Source organism: Gymnodraco acuticeps, unplaced genomic scaffold (assembly GCF_902827175.1).
Source record: "Gymnodraco acuticeps unplaced genomic scaffold, fGymAcu1.1, whole genome shotgun sequence".
NCBI lineage: Eukaryota > Metazoa > Chordata > Actinopteri > Perciformes > Bathydraconidae > Gymnodraco > Gymnodraco acuticeps.
Genome location: NW_022990191.1, coordinates 353,587 through 370,844, shown reverse-complemented (window position 1 = coordinate 370,844; position 17,258 = coordinate 353,587). Strand labels below are relative to the sequence as shown.

General features: G+C 43.7%; 1 protein-coding gene across 1 annotated transcript; it reads left to right on the top strand.

Moving 5' to 3' along the window:
• Window positions 1-1,165: 1,165 nt before the first annotated feature.
• On the top strand, window positions 1,166-17,092 carry uap1l1 (UDP-N-acetylglucosamine pyrophosphorylase 1, like 1). The gene is made up of 9 exons (XM_034217913.1): window positions 1,166-1,603; window positions 2,467-2,671; window positions 4,983-5,158; window positions 5,258-5,430; window positions 6,267-6,460; window positions 15,576-15,716; window positions 15,851-16,033; window positions 16,427-16,493; window positions 16,699-17,092. Exons 1-9 carry the CDS (start codon window positions 1,324-1,326, stop codon window positions 16,798-16,800), a joined length of 1,521 nt encoding a protein of 506 aa, XP_034073804.1. The 5' UTR covers window positions 1,166-1,323; the 3' UTR covers window positions 16,801-17,092.
• Window positions 17,093-17,258: the final 166 nt, after the last annotated feature.

Here is a 17,258-nt window from a genome sequence, read left to right as displayed (position 1 = left end):
GCTTCCCCTAATTTTGTTCCCACGCCACGCTACTGGCTCTGAGAGAACTTTGGTGCGTCTAAGCGTAAAAGGAGCAACGGAATCCAGTATTAGTGTGCATGTCGAATCAAACAAAGAGATAAGCTCATCCGCACTAAAAGCACAGTTCACCTCTAATTTACAAATCGGATAAGTATTAAAAGCATCTGAAAACTGTGAGGCAGTCAAGGGGTTAATTGAACGCAGACAACGCGCAGGAGCACGTAATTCGACTCCTACAGAAGGGATCGAGGTTGTAAACAGAACCGGTAAATGGTCTGAAATACGCGTTGCTGCACAGATTTCATCCACAGAGATAGACAATCCAAACGATAATACTAAGTCTAAGGTGTGTCCTTTATCATGTGTTGGGCCAGCCACGGACTGAATGAGACCGAAAGAGTCGAGGAGGTTTAAAAAATCCCTAACCAGAGGTTGCCAGATATAGGTTTGGGCAGCAGTATAAACTCCAGTGAGGGTCTTAGGTGGAGGAGAGCTTGGCGATCATAGACAAGCAGAGCAGGGACATTCTGACAAACATAAAACAAAAACAGGATAGCTAAAGGCAGAGAGCTGAGGGAGCGGCATGCCGACACAGGCGCCATCTTGAAATCCTTCTCACATATTGCCGTTGTTGCTACCTAGCGCCATGTAATCTAGGTACCGATCGATTCTCACGATGCTTGTCGATATGTTGGATGTGCAGCTACGATAAGTAATAATGGTGTTATGAGTGAGTTTCTCTGCAACTGCAGTTAGCATTTTTTCGCTCGTGGCTAATTCAGAGGCTCAGCGTTAGCTTTGTGTTTTTTTTTGCAAAAAAAAAATAATAAATTGATCAGTTAGCTCAGTTTCTTCCCGTTACATATATAAAACATTCATGGTTTATTAAATATTAAGAAGCCCTCAGACACTGTTGCTTGCAGATGATGCGTTTTTCCGCCCGGGGGCGGGGGGGATGGGGTTCAACAGGTTAAAAAGAACATTGTTCTTGTGTAATTGAAAAGTCATTTGTTGATGGTCCCTAAATGAAAGCCTCGTCTCGCGGAGAAGATCTCCCCGTCGTAATCCAGCCAGCAGCAGGGGAAACTGACGCTGCTGGCTGGTCCGCGAATGTCTGTCGAATATCCAACCTAAAACTAACTTCACCGCGGTAACCTACCGCACAAAGAGCCTTCAGGTTAGCAGTCACGAGCTGTTCGGGAGTCCGGTCACTTCCTACAAACTGCATCCTGCTGACAGGGAAGTTGATCCGAGTGTTTTTTATTTCATACTCCACAGTTTGCTTCTGTACCGAGAGACACGATGCTTTCTCTGGAGCAAGTGAAGCAGAGTTTGGAGAGAGCGGGGCAGGCTCACGTCCTGCAGTTCTGGCCAGAGCTGAGTGGTCTGGAGAGGGACGCTTTCCTCCAGGATCTGTCCCAGTTGGACCTGCAGCGGCTCCGGGAGCACTGTGAGGGGGCCGCCCGGGCTGCAGCCGCCCCGCCCGGCAGCCTGGACCGGCACATAGAGCCTGTCCCCCCGGAGAGCATCGGCAGCGTGAGGAGGAGCGGCTCAAAGGCTCTGACCGAGTGGGAACATGAAGGTGACTGAAACCTGTTAATGTCAGAGACTGTAGGCAAATGTATACTTTGTAAAGTGTGGGAAGTAAGAAGAGGAAGACGGTGGCAGGTTACTGTGTTTGTCTGTGTTAATGTCAGAGATGTTCTGATCACTAATTCACATCCAGCAGCAGTATCCCCATAAAGCAGGTTATTAATAATAACCTGTCATCAGTCACTGGATCCAGCAGGAACTGGACCTGACCAAATTACCTGTTCATACCTTATACAGTCTATGGTCATACTCAATAATGTGGGGATTGCCCACAGTATTGAGTATGTAAATCGCTTTGGATAAAAGCGTCTAACAAGTAACATGTAATGTAATGGTTCATACATAAGTTCTGTTCAAATAGCATGTAGTTTATTGAAAAGTATGATATTCGCCTTTGAAATGTAGTGGAGTAAAAGTATAAAGTAGCAATAAAAGGAAATACTCAAGTAAAGTAGGCCTACATATGTCAAAAAATACTTGAGTACAATAATCGAGTAAATGTACTTAGTAGCTTTCCACCGATGTGCTTACACATTGTTGCTTCAGTATTATTAATCTGATGTGATAAACAATAATATACTTTTCAAGTACTTTTACATTTACAGTAGCTAAACTTCTGTATTTTAACTTTTGCATTATATCTGCACTTTTGTTCTGAACATTGTGCTCTCAATAAGCAGCATGTTTAGTGCAGCATATTCTAATAATGTATGTTTTAAGTTGAAATGATCGCAGACATAATGTTCACTGTGATAGATTGTCTTCCTCTTTATGATACCATATGACAGAAGTGTGCTATGGGTGCAGTTGTAAAGTATAAAGGCCTGCTCATGTGACACTTTATTTCCACAGGGCTGTTGCAAATCTCACAGAATCGAGTTGGAGTCCTGCTGCTGGCCGGGGGTCAGGGGACCCGTCTGGGTGTTCAGTACCCCAAAGGGATGTATAACGTTGGGCTACCAAGCAGCAAAACCTTGTATCAGATCCAGGCAGAGCGCATTCACAAGATCCAGCAGCTGGCTGACAGGAAGTATGGCTCCAAATCCACCGTGCCCTGGTAAGATGTTAGCTCTACTGTATGTTAGCTTTGTGCTAAGTGCCTTACTGCCAGTAGTACATGTACTCAAGTGCTGTACTTAAGTACAATTTCGAGATACTAGTACTTTACTTGAGTATTTCTACCTTGGCTACTTTGTACTTTTACTCCACTACATGTATTTAATACCTTTAGTTACTTCACAGATGTGGATGAATGATGTGAAATCTAATCAAGTGTTACATCTTGTTAAAGACTTTAGTTCCACCTGGAGTAAATCCTCAAGCTACCCTGCAGTATACAAAGTCATTCAAACTAGCTGCACCTTCACCAGCTTTGAGAACACTTTCATGATCAATCATTATAAAACATATCATATATATTATTCTGAAATGGACCAATCTGCACAACGACTACTTTTACTGTCGCTACTTTCACTATATTTTGATGAGAATACTTTTCTACTTTCACTTGAGGAACATTTTGAATGCAGGACTTTTACTGTGACAGAGTATTCCTACACTCTGGTACTTCTACTTTTACTTAAGTACAAGATCTGAGTACTTCTTCCACCTCTGCTTCCTGCTGTTTGGTGCTGGGCAGGAAGTCATGCTAGAGACAGCTGCTGCTGGTACCAAAGAGTGAGCCTGAACCAGATCAGAATATTTGCAACTCAAACAAGAAGTTAAGACTGTGATTATTACTTGTGTGTTTGCTGCTGCAAGCGACAGCTTTCGCAAACAAGTAGTCATGTGATCTGTTGTTGATACTGAAATATCGATTATAGAAGCTTCACATAATGTTCACTGATAAAGACAGGACTGTTTTTAGCTTTATGATTGATTAACTTAAAGATGTTTTAAGATAAGAAAAGTCACCAACATTTTGCAGAGTAGACTAAATATATATATATATTAAAGTGGTAATCCTCTAACCGACAGGCTTCTGTTAAAGTGAACGGGTATGTATCTGAGCGATCCTAGAACGTTCTACAAGGCTGCTCTTTATCACCTCTGTTATTTAATATCAGCATTGAACCATTGGCACAGTTAATCAGAGATGATTTTAACATAAAGGGACTGACAATAAATGAAGAAGAACATAAGCTTTCCTTATATGCGGACGACATGTTCTTATATCTTAGCCGGCAACAACAATCCCATACTTAAAGGACCTCATCTTAACCTTTGGATATTTCTCGGGCTTTAAGGTAAATGTAGATAAAACAGTGGCTATGGATTTAGGGCAGTGGTTCTCAAACTTTTTCTGTCAGGCCCCCCCTTTTGAGAAAAGAAAAAAATCGGGCCCCCCCAACACAAATAGTCAGGCTCAGTAACGTTTTTTTTTTAAACTATAATGATCATATAAACGTGTGCCTCGGAAATAATTGTTTACATTAATGGTGACCAAAACGTTTGAGACCCACTGAGATAACTTAGACTAAAGTGAACTATCTAAACACTGAGAGAGTCCTTTAGCTCACTGAGCCTCTCAGTCTGACAGGAGAGGACTCTCCTCCACCTTGTTGTTGAAAAAACTCCTTATATCCGTTAGCGTAGCTCGCTAGCACCAGAAGCTAACAACAACAACGATCTCCGGTACCGGTGCGCTCTCTCTTGCTCGCGCACACAAAATGGCTCATTTCACACACACACACACACACACACACACACACACACACACACACACACACACACACACACACACACACACACACACACACACACACACACACACACACACACACAGAGCCGAGCTTTAATGAAACACAGAGACCCAGACGTGATAGTACTACATCATATTATTTTCGAATAAATAATTTTTTAATTTATGATTTTTTTTTTTTTTTTTTTTTTTTTTTTTTAAAATAACCATTTTTCCTCCTGGTCTCTCGCGCCCCCCCCTGGCATGCCTCTGCGCCCCCCAGGGGTGGCGCGCCCCCCACTTTGAGAACCACTGATTTAGGGGGAGGGATTTCACAAACGGTCAAACTTCAGAGTCGGTTTAAATGGCCTAAAATTGGCAGCAAATATCTTGGTATACAAATTCCCTCATCGTTAAAAAATGTATACGACACAAACTACAAGAGCATAATCCAAAACCTCAGTAAGGATCTGGACGGATGGGCAACACTATGTGAGCCGCATTGAGACTTGACCTATGACTGTATGGCAGAGGCTCCTATATCCATTTCAAATGTTACCTGTTGATATCCCGAAGTCTACATTTGAGAAATTATAAATACTTTTTCAAAATGTATATGGCAGGGAAGGCGACCAAGAATAAGACTGAAAATGGTAAACCTCTTGTCTATACTGTTGCAATTCTTCAGGTACATAATGACCAGTGAGTTCACTCTGGCTCCCACTGAGAAGTTCTTCAAGGAGAACCACTACTTTGGTATGGAGCCCTCAAACATTGTTATGTTTGAGCAGAGGATGATCCCAGCAGTGACCTTCGATGGAAAGGTCATCTTGCAGGGGAAAGGAAAGCTAGCCATGGCCCCAGGTAGGAGAAGATCCAGACTCTAATGTCAGGGAATCACTTTGGCTTCACTCATCATGTGTTCAGCACAGTTTGAGGCAATGCGCCATGTTTCTGTGTCAGATGGGAATGGAGGACTGTACCAGGCGCTGGTGGACAACAAGGTGCTGGAGGACATGAAGAAGAGGGGAGTGGAGTACCTGCACGTGTACTGTGTGGACAACATCCTGGTCAAAATGGCCGACCCTGTGTTCATTGGGTTCTGTGTGAGCAAAGGGGCCGACTGCGGAGCCAAGGTATCAAACATTAGATATAACAGTCTATTTCTAAGGAAATATGCTTATCTGCTTTCCCTATGTCGTGTCTGTGCTTTTGAGATAAAACTGAAGCAGGGAGGCGTTATTTTTTCTCTATGTATCAAACACAATTTGTTCAAAACTAAAACATAGCTTTGATGGATTGTGGTAGATTTATTTTTGACGCTGTTTGCTGCTAAACTAAGCTAAGCTAACCATGTCCTGAATCCAGCACTGTTCTTAACACACAGACATGAGCATGATATCAATTTATTTCGCAAAGAATATATATAAGAATATACGTTTCTAAAATAAGTAATGTTATGTTGAAGAAAACATGAACATTTAGAAAATATAGCCACTTACTTGTTTGAACAAAGAGATGTTAAATACATGAGGGTTTAGGATTTCTAAGCATAAATGCAATCACTAGAAGTAAAAAATCTAATGCTAGGCTGTAAGCAGACGACATAACAGTCACATGACTTCACTCCACCACTTCTTAGCTAAAGTAGCAAATGTTTACCATGATGACGGTTAGTAGTCTCATTGAGACACTTTTTAGGGTGACTAAATAAGCTTCAGACATTCTCCAGTGGGGTAATTACTGAGGTATTATATGATTTCAAACAAAGCATTAATAACTCTTCAGTTTGTGTTAATAAAGCCCTTATTTCAGGCCCACTTTCAGATACGAAGGGGTACAATGCTAACTAATTTCTAGTTAAAGGACTCATTCCTGCACCACTCACACTTGTAATAAGAGCTACTCACCAGCAGTCAGATTTAAAAAAAAAGGCACATGTTAATCCCAGTCTGTCCCTCTCTGCTGTCAGGTGGTGGAGAAGGCATGCCCTGCGGAGCCGGTGGGGGTGGTCTGCAGGGTGCGGGGGGTCTCCCAGGTGGTGGAGTACAGTGAGATCCAGCCGGAGACAGCGGAGCTGCGAGGACCTGGGGGAGGGCTGGTGTACAGCGCTGGAAACATCTGCAACCACTTCTTCACCAGGGCCTTCCTGCAGGACGTGGCAGAGTAAGTTTACTGTCACATGTGGAGAGGAACACAGTGTGGGGGGGGGCACAGTGAGAGAAATCCCACTGACTTAAATGTAAAACAACGACACATAGAAATACAAAGTTCAGATGAATACCTCAATACATATATTCAAAGCTAAACTTATGGCCACTTTTGGCAGAAGAGTTCTACTGAAGAGTGCCAGAGGTCCAAGAAGTACTCAGATCTGTTCAGTAAAAGTAGCAATACTAAACCAACTCTGTTACAAGTAAAAGTCGTGCATTCAGCAAATTGTATTTAAGTTAAAATGCAAACATATTGGTATCAAAATATACTTTAAGTACAAAAAGTAAAATTACTCCTTTTCCAGTATGGCCCATATCAGATTTAAAAATATTACATTTGTGAATTATAATTATTATTAATGCATTAATATCAATGTTCACTTGGTAAAGGTGGGGATTATTTAAATTACTTGCTATACTGCTGGATAGCTTAACGTATAATAATACATAATATGTACCCAGTGGCGTTTTTATATGTACAAAAGTGGTGGGGCACAAACAACTTAGATGTCTATATATAAGCTTCTGCAGTGAGGTTCATTGCTGGTGAGCCACTGGCTCTTCAGGTTTACAAATATTATATTTTGACCTAAATTAAAATATTCTATTATTTTCAAAAGCCTCTTTAGTCTGATGCTTCAATTAATTTTAAACAGACAGTTCAACAAAAGGATACCCAAAAAATGTAATTTTATCATTTAAATATTGAATTGTTCTCTCTTAGTAAGATCCCATTTTCAATAAAATGGTGGTCTTACCTTGGCTTGAAGATGAAGTCCATTTGCCTATCCTTCTGGACAAAAATCTCTATTACTTTTTTGTAAAAGTCCTCCTTATCTTCTTGTAGTTTCAAAAGTCTATCATAGATGATCGATAGATTTATGATAGATAGATTTATGATCGATAGATTTATGATTTCGAAAATTATAAAAGTAGGGTAGACATGTGGATATTATCCGGCTGAACAAAACGTGCATTTATCTAACAGCTACGTTTCCCACAGATCTTATTTCGAGCTATTTTCTAAAATCCTATGGAGAAATCTCATTGCTTTTTTGTGGAGGGAACCCATGCGCAGCTTACTTCCTGGTTTTAGGACGCGTCTCTCGTCTCATCTTCACACACGACACTTTTCGCGGAACACGTACTTACAGCCAATCAGCTCTGAATGATGTGAGATGACGTATGGTGGGGATGGCAGCACTATGCCCCTATGGTCATTATTTTTTTGCCGCACACATTGAATAGAAAAATACTCTGAGCATGCGCAGTGTAGTTTTTACAGCACCCATTCACTTAGACAGTGAGAGAGAGGGGCATGATTGACCCACGTTGCTCAAAACGGCTCAATAGGCACACACTGGAGACACTAATTAGAAGAACACAGACTAAAACAGCAATGTACAGACGAGTCAGATGATTAAACATGATCGTAAAATATATTTTAAGATGTATTTTCTTTGCATTTTTTTTTTATTATTATTTTAATACTTTCTGCTGACACTAGGTGGGGCTGTGCTTAGGTACAGTACTTGAGTAAATATACTTGGTTACATTCCACCACTGAAGAGTGCTTTAGATTTTAAATCTGAACATTTGTCTGCCATGCTGACTCAACAAACATTTGGGATATTCTGTATTTTCATAATATTTTCAACAAAGCCCATGGCCGTCCCAAACCAGCAGTGAATGCATCTGCAGCTCTATCTGGAGCGGAAATACGGAAGTCCTCACTGAGCTCCACTGCTGTTGGAAGATAAATAAGCCTCACTGCACTGGCTGACACTTTCCTTCATTACCACACACTGAAGTTATTGAGACTCAATCCCTACTGCCACAAATACTCACTAAATACACTTTGAGGTTCACCTTAGCGAATAATACAAAAATAACAAGCTAAGTAAAGGAAACAAATAAACTGGTAGTGCCCATGTCAGCAGTTATTTCCAAAATAAATATTGTGTTTACATCAGCGATCACTGCCTGCCATTATGAATCTAAATGTAATGTCCTCAGGTCCCATGTCCTCACCACACCAGCTTCCTCTGCCACAGACTGTTTCTGTCCAGAGGCAGAACACTTGGTCTGTACCTCATGATGTGTCCTGATTGATGTGGTGACGCTCAAATGTGACTGAATTTATACATCTTAATGAGAGATGTTTATGAAAGTGAATTACTGAACATATTTAGGTTTAAAAATAATTAGTAAAGTAGCAAAGCTTCAGTTCACAGTTTTGTTTTAGTTAAACCGATTGTTTCAGTGTGGGCAGTAAAAAGGTTATATCTCACACAGGCTCCGCCCTCTACTGGACTCTATGGGCACTACCTCTTAACCATACTATGCGAGCATTCACCTACTGAGATATCTATAAACGTAGCCGGCCCCTTGGGGCGGGCCTACCTGAATGCGTGCGCAAGCCCACCGTATATAAGGCAGCCACACCTCCTGACTGTCATCCTTTTCTCTTCAGCGAGCGAGCTACAACTGAAGCAGAGAAAGTAAAACGTTTGAAAGAAGAAGAAAGAGTTATCATACCTTCATGGAGTCGCCACTTCTAGAGACCCGGGCTTGTCCTTCGTGCCCTGGCTTAATAGCGGGCGCCTATCCCAGAGGCCGAGGCGGTGCCATTCACGTTCGCAATTCCAGCGGGGCGGATGGCTCCGTTTGCCGGGGAGGAGGATGACGAAAACTTCTCGTTGTCGGGCACTTCCGGGTCCGGTGTCCATGGAAGTCCACCGGCCAGGTCGGTACTTCACCCTAGCTGATGACCATGGCGGCGGAGCGTGGCCATCTGCTCCCAGCAGGCTGGGCAGAGAGCCTCTGCCAAAAAGACCGTGATGATCTCCTGGGAGCCCCCGTGTTTACTGAAGGGCTCTTTGGATCGATTTCCTTGGTCACTTGGATGAGGAGTAGTCACAGCTTGGTATGCTGCTTCTTGCTCATCCTCAGAGGACAGAACACTGTCCCACACTCGCCGTAAAGGAAAGGAGCCAGCAGGTAGGCGTACGCACGTGAGTGGAATAAACCGCAGAAAGTGCTGTCAAAGCACTGTACGGGTTCAAGAGACGCTATTGCCGGCGTGCTGTTGTCAGAAAACACACCTTGCCTGGTATAATAGCTCCGATTAATGCGTTTCACTGTTGAATGTGAAACACAGCGTTAATACGAAGGCGCGCGGCCCCCGTGAGAGTGGCTGCGGTGCGTTCAGGGACCTCCGCAGTAGAACGGTGGGTTACGTATTGTAACCCTAGTTCTAGAGTGATGTGTGTGAAAAATGCATTCAGTATAAACGATTGCATTTATAGTTTAAGCTTATAGTTGATCAAATAATCTAATAAGAGTGCATTGACATGTTGTGCCTCTTCACCTATACATTTTAGTTCTTACTCTTTCACTTAAATCCTAAAAACTTAATCTTATATTTAAAACTAAGGTTATTACTACTTCTCATTCTTCTAAATCTATTCTCTCTCTCTACTTCTCATACTCTCTACTCCTGTAATCTATTCATTCTATTTTCTCTTTATCCAAACCTTTCCCCTCTCCGACCTCTCGAGGTTCTATTAGAGGGTAACAGGTTGCAGAGAGGCCTATTCTGGCCGGGGAGTGTTTAGACCTTATTCACAGCGTAACTCCTTACCTCTCACCAATTCCAATTCAGGTTCCAGTGGGGACCTCTCTCCCTGCGTGTGCCTCTCCACCTCGGTTTCTCACTTCTTACTTGCTACCCTTTTCCCTCAACCTATCCTAAGGGAGTGCATGTACGTAGATACGTTGTGCCTCTCCACCTCTGTACCTTACTTCTTCTCAACCTATCCTAAGGGAGTGCATGTACGTAGACACGTTGTGCCTAGGAATGGAAGCTCAGCTGTGTACTGACAGTGGATGGACTGGACACTGAGACTGGGTTACTCACTCCAGTTTTGCAGCGTCCCTCCTCCATTCAGGGGCATAAGAGAGGCAAATCTATCCTCCTAGGAGGAGATAGGTTTCCTTGCAACAGAAATGCAGGCCCTGTTGCAAGAACGGTGGGTTACGTATTGTAACCCTAGTTCTAGAGTGATGTGTGTGTGAAAAATGCATTCAATAAAAACGATTGCATTCATCCCAGAGTGAAGTCATCTCTCTCCACAATTCCAAATTTCCCCACAATGTCTCGTTGAAATCGGCAAGATCCATTTCATACGATGTTAATTGGGCACCCATTATGAGACAAAATTCCCCACTCGCCGCCCCAGTTGTAACTCCAGTAAAGGAGGCAGCCAGTGGGCGCGCGCATGTGAGTGTGATTAACCGCAGGAAGTGCTGTCAAAGCGCTATGCGGGTGCAGGGACATTATGGCCGGCATGTTGCAGAAAACACACCTCGCCTAGTGTAATAGCTCCGATTGATGCATTTCACCGTCTCTGTGAAGATGGAGTTATGACGGGGCGCGCGGACCCCCGAGGGTGTGCCGCGGTGCGTTCAAGGACCTCTGTAGAAAATCGTCCCTTTCTGTGTCAGCCCCCCATGAGCCAATCTTCCTTTTATGGAAGGTTTGGCGGCGGAGTGGGCCGCCAGAGAGTGCTACAGCTTAGCTGCGACTCCACAGCTGCTTGCAAGTCCCCTAACACAGTCTTATGGGGAATGGAAGCTTAGCTGTGTACTGACAGAATGGATGGACAGGACACTGAAACTGGGGTAGTTTTGGAGCGTCCCTCCTCCATTCAGGGGCTTAAGAGAGGCAAATCTATCATCCCAGGAGCAGATAGGTTTCCTTTCAACAGAGATTCAGGCCCTGTTGCAAAAATAGGCTGTGGGTGTTTCTCAATGTCGAGTAAAGCTGCTCCACAGCCACTATTTCAAGCATACTACGTGCCGCCGAAGGACTGTTCCAATGTCCAGCATACTTGGAATTCTACCGAGCCCGGCGTACTTCGTAGCGAGAAATTTCGAGGCTGTACATGTGTAGACTCCGCGGTCTTAAAATCCCCACAATGCTTTGCGCACGGACCAATTTACCCAAATCTGTGGTAGAAAATGTAAGGCAGGAAGTATTCTTGCCTCGCTTCTGAAGCAAGTGACTCTGAAGACATGTGCTACCAAGCAAGCATACTCGACATTGAGAAACACCCTCTGTTTGTTGTGCACTTTCAGGAGAGAGAAAAGGGGCTTTACTCCATGTACTTCCTGGTTCCCAAGAAGACCCATTCTGGATCTTCGCAGCCTGAATCAGCACATTGCCTGCAAAAAGTTCCATATGTAAACCAATTACTGGAACTAGGGCAGCCGGGCGATTGGTTCACAACCATCGACCTGAAGAACGTTTACTTTCATGTCGAAAATGGCTCCAAAGCACAGAAAGTATTTGCTTTTTGTCTTCCAGGGGGGTAGCCTACGAGTACAACAGACTACCGTTTAGCTACTCCCTATGCCCACGCATGTTCAGCAAATTACATTGCATTTGCATTTAGCTGACGCTTTTATCCAAAGCGACTTACAATAAGTGCGTTCGACCAACAAAATACAAACTTGAAGAAAACAGAATCATATAAGTACATCAGGCTTCATAGAGCAAAAACATTTCAAGTGCTACTCAACTGGCTTTAGGTAAGCCAGTCCTTTATTAGTATATAAGTGCTTTGTTAATAGTTCTATCGCTCGAAGTGGAGTCGAAAGAGATGAGTTTTCAGTCTGCGCCGGAAGATGTGCAAGCTATCTGCTGTCCTGATGTCAATGGGGAGCTCATTCCACCATTTTGGAGCCAGGATAGCAAACCCACGTGTTTTTGCTGATGGGAACTTGGGTCCCCTTCGCAGCGAGGGCGCAACGAGTCGTTTGGTTGATGCAGAGCGGAGTGCACGTGCTGGGGTGGGCCAGATCCATTCACAGCATGGTACGCAAGTACCATTGTCTTGAAGTGGATTCTAGCAGTTACCGGAAGCCAGTGGAGGGAGCGGAGGAGCGGCGTGGTGTGGGAGAATTTAGGAAGGTTGAAAACCAGATAAGCCGCTGCATTCTGGATGAGCTGCAGAGGTCGGATGGCACATGCAGGTAGACCAGCCAGGAGGGAGTTGCAGTAGTCTAGGCGTGAGATGACGAGAGCCTGGACCAGAACCTGCGTCGCTTTCTGGGTCAGCTGGGGACGTATCCTCCTGATGTTGTAAAGCGTGTATCTGCAGCAACGGGTTGTGGCAGCGATGTTTGCAGTGAAGGACAGATTGTTATCTAGGATCACACCCAGATTCCTTGCAGTCTGAGTCGGGGAAACAACAGAGGTGCCGATGTTGATTGTTAGGTCAAGAGTGGGACAATCTTTTCCCGGAAGGAAGAGCAGCTCAGTCTTGTCAAGGTTGAGCTTGAGGTGATGAGCAGACATCCACTGAGAGATGTCAGTTAGACAAGCAGAGATGCGTGCGACGACCTGGGTCTCTGAGCGGGGGAAGGACAGAATTAATTGGGTGTCGTCAGCGTAGCAGTGGTATGAAAAACCATGCGGGCTAATGACAGATCCGAGCGAGTTTGTGTACAAGGAGAAGAGGAGGGGACCAAGAACAGAGCCCTGAGGGACCCCTGTAGTTAATTGACAAGGGTCGGACTCGGACCCTCTCCAAGTAACCCTGTAGGTGCAGTATTTGAGGTATGAGGTGATGAGGGAAAGTGCAGAGCCTGAAACTCCAAGTTCTTGGAGAGTGCGAAGGAGGATCTGATGATTCACCGTGTCGAATGCAGCAGACAGGTCCAAAAGGATGATGACAGAGGAGAGGGAGGCTGCTTTAGCAGTGTGCAGTTCTTCAGTGACAGCAAGGAGGGCAGTTTCTGTGGAGTGACCTGCCTTGAAACCAGACTGGTGCGGATCCAGAAGGTTGTTCTGATGGAGATAACAGGAGAGTTGTTTAAAGACAGCGCGTTCAAGTGTTTTAGACAGGAACGGGAGGAGAGAGACAGGCCTGTAGTTTATAACATCAGACGGGTTGAGAGTGGGTTTCTTTAGGAGAGGGTTTACTCTTGCCTCCTTGAGACTGTTTGGAAAGTGACCAGAAGTTAGAGAAGTTTTGATGAAATGGGTGAGAAACGGTAGAATATCAGGAGCGATAGTCTGAAGGAGGTTTAAAGGGATAGGGTCCAGAGGACAGGTGGTAGGACGGGCAGAGGTAATGAGGGTAAGAACCTCACTTGGAGAGAGAGGGGAAAAGGAGGTTAGTGTGTGGGTGAAAGGAGGGTCTGGTGACCCAGTGGTGAGTAAAGGTGAGTCAGAAAAAGAAGAGCGAATATCATCAACCTTTTTTTCAAAGTGGTTAACAAAGTCGCTTGACAGAAGGTGAGGAGGGGGAAGGAGCTTTTGGAGGGGTCCAGGAGGGAGGAGAAGATGGAAAATAGTTTTTTGGGATTGGAATAGGAAGATTGGATCTTATCTTGAAAGAAAGTGCTTTTTGCCTGAGAGATCGAAGCAGAGAAAGAGGAGAGGAGAGCCTGATAGGTTAGGAGGTCGTCATGGTGTTTGGATTTCCACCATTTCCACTCTGCTGCCCGAAGGACGGTTCTATTAGCACGCAGAGCGTCATTTAGCCAGGGAGCAGGAGGGGACTGACGAGCCTGCCGAGATGTGAGAGGACAGAGAGAGTCCAGAGAGGATGAGAGAGTAGAGAGGAGAGTTTCTGCAGCAGAGTTTGGAGGTAGGAGTTGGAACGAGTCAGAGGAAGGGAGGGCTGAGAGCACCGATGAGGCAAAGGTAGAGGGGGAGAGGGAACGAAGGTTACGGCGGACAGGTGCAGGATGAGAAGAGATTAGTTCGTTATGTTTGGAAAGGGGTAGAGAGAATGAAATAAAGAAGTGATCGGATGTGTGGAGCGGGTTTACAGAGAGGTTAGAAGTAGTGTAGTTCCTTGAGAATATGAGATCAAGGACATTGCCAGCTTTATGAGTTGGTGGGGACGGAGACAGTGAGAAAGCAAAGGCGGTTAACAGAGATGTTAGTTTGTCTATCTTAAAGTTGCGGTGCAGTGGCTGTTAACCAAAAGCCGGTCAGGGGCAGTGTGATGGGTCGATGTTGTTGGACGACAGGGCGTTTATGCATCAGGGCTCCACCCACTGTACCCATAGAGTCCAGTAGAGGGCGGAGCCTGTGTAAGATATAACGGGGGGTTACATATTGTAACCCTAGTTATATAAGCACAGGCGGAGCCCTCTACTTGGGGCCATGTCTGTCCTATGCCGCTCGCTGAAGAGGGTGTAGGATGACAGTCAGGAGGCGTGGCCGCCTTATATACGTTGGGCTTGTGCACGCATTCAGGTAGGCCCGCCCCGAGGGGCCGGCTACGTTTATAGATATCTCAGTAGGTGGTTAAGAGGTAGTACCCATAGAGTCCAGTAGAGGGCTCCGCCTGTGCTTATATAACTAGGGTTACAATACGTAACCCCCAGTTTCTGACTCCATGAGCTGACATAACTAACCCTAACTCCCACCCATGTTATGACCACTAAAGGACCTGGGGAATAACAGTGATGCCATTTTATTTCCTCCCTCTCATTAATCATCACACCCTAAGGGTTGTAACTGAGGATGAGAGTCAAACACTGTTTGCTTCTCTCACAACCAGCTGTGTATATTACCCAAAATTCTCACTTTTATTTTGTTGTTTTTTTACTTCCATACAAATTTCTCTAACAAGGAGAATTAAACACTGTGTAGTGAGGTGTGACTTAGCCTTTTTATACACAGGTTTGTAATAAATTAGAGTCTGTCTGTCCGTCCAAATGATTCTTCTAAAGTCAAATATTTTCACAACTCAACTCTGGAATTACGCTTTAAAAACTGGCCACTCTAAAACATATTTTGTGGATTATTCATTTTCCCCAGCAGACTACTCCTGAAGGTTTTAGTGAATCTCTGACCCCGCCAGAACAAAGTTTGCACTTCATTAACACTTTTGTCCCCTATTTATAAATTACAAAAAACAACAAAAAATGTATCTATGTTTTTTATGACACAACTTTGTGAATTCCTGACCTCAGAGGATAAACCCTGTTGTGACATCCTATAAAGTAAATGCTCTTGATTTACTACGATTTTTTTCATCTTACAGGAAGTTTGAAGGCCAACTGAAACAGCATGTCGCATTAAAGAAAGTGCCCTTTGTGGACTCATGTGGCAATCAAGTCAAACCCATCAAACCTAATGGCATAAAGATGGAGAAATTTGTGTTTGATGTCTTTCCATTCTCAAGGTACATGTTTTAATCTATTATATTTGGTCTTTAGCTGTTATCATCTGTTGTTTTACTCTACATCAAGTAGCATTAAATCATAAAACAGTATCTGTACAGTTCATTTTTAATATATTCCATCTATCTTTTGGAAGGAACTTCGTTGCATTTGAGGTTGTGAGGGAGGATGAGTTCTCCCCCCTGAAGAACGCAGGCGGAGCTGCTACAGACACCCCCACCACGGCCCGGGCCTCTCTGCTGACTCAGCACCTGCGCTGGGCGGCCGCTGCAGGAGCCACTCTGTGTGATGAACACGGGAACACCCTCCCTGCTCCAAGGTTCATAAAACACCCATTGTGTCAGGACTTTCACTCTATCCTTATATAGTGGAGATACAGTTTCATAAGTGAAGGATTTAGTTGGATTCCCAAATCTTCAGATAGTTTAAAAATAAGCAGCTGAATGTATGCAGTGTGCTGTTTGGTTTGACAGAAAAGGATCTGTTATTGGAGGCTGTATCTGGCTTTAAAGAGATCACGTCCTGTAAGAAATAAAGGACTACATTTCTTAACTAAACTAAATAAATGTTCAGCTTTTTAGTGCTTTTGAGAGGAGAAATGCTCACAGCGACCAATGATTCTATATGCATATGTGCTTGAGAATGTAGTATTAGATAGACTGGGAAAATCTGTATCCATCCATGAAATTTAAACATGTTCTTTTCCCCATAGTGCATCAGCAGGGGACACTGCTCCAGCGCAGTGGGAGATTTCACCGCTGGTCTCCTACTTTGGAGAGGTAAGGACATGAACCTGCCCACAGATCCATGTAAAATATGGAACATGTTGAAGAAATTTCAACTGGTGAACTGCAGTTACAAAAGTTGATTTCTTTTTTTAATTGTTTTAAATTTGAAATAAGTGGTAGCTTGAACATAGTGCTATCACCCCCATTGTGAAGTCTGAATACAGTGGTGTAGTTCACCCTCCATCTCCTCCTGCAGGGCCTGGAGATGCTGAAAGGGAGGACGCTGCAAACTCCGCTCATTCTGGATGAAGAAAAGGCCATAGAGCTGCGGGCTCAGCAGCACCTCTGTGAAAAATAAAGTAGTGTGAGAGGAGCATAGATTCAGTGAGCTGGAGCGAAGGATGGAGAAGATAACTGGGATGGATTCAGCCTAAAATTGTTGTTTTAAATACATTTTTTAACTGTATTTGAAGATAATCAAATCAAACTGTCATACATGTCATGTCATTCTCTCTTTGTTGAGGAACATCTACATATCATGGGATTTAAAACCAATAGAACAAAATTAAGGGACGAGCAATGAGTTTATTTTATTTTTACATGTTTCTAAAAATATATACAAAAGAATACAACCTATATCCTTTCCCTGTCTTTTCAGTGCATTCATTTGTCCAAATACCATTTTGACTTTAAGGCCAAAAGTTAATTTTCAAACTGTTTCAGGATAAGAATGAAAAATGTTTATGATATGTTTGAGAGAAGTGTTACTGTGTAATGATGGAGTTGTTGGAGAATATTTCCTTCAGAACAGTTATA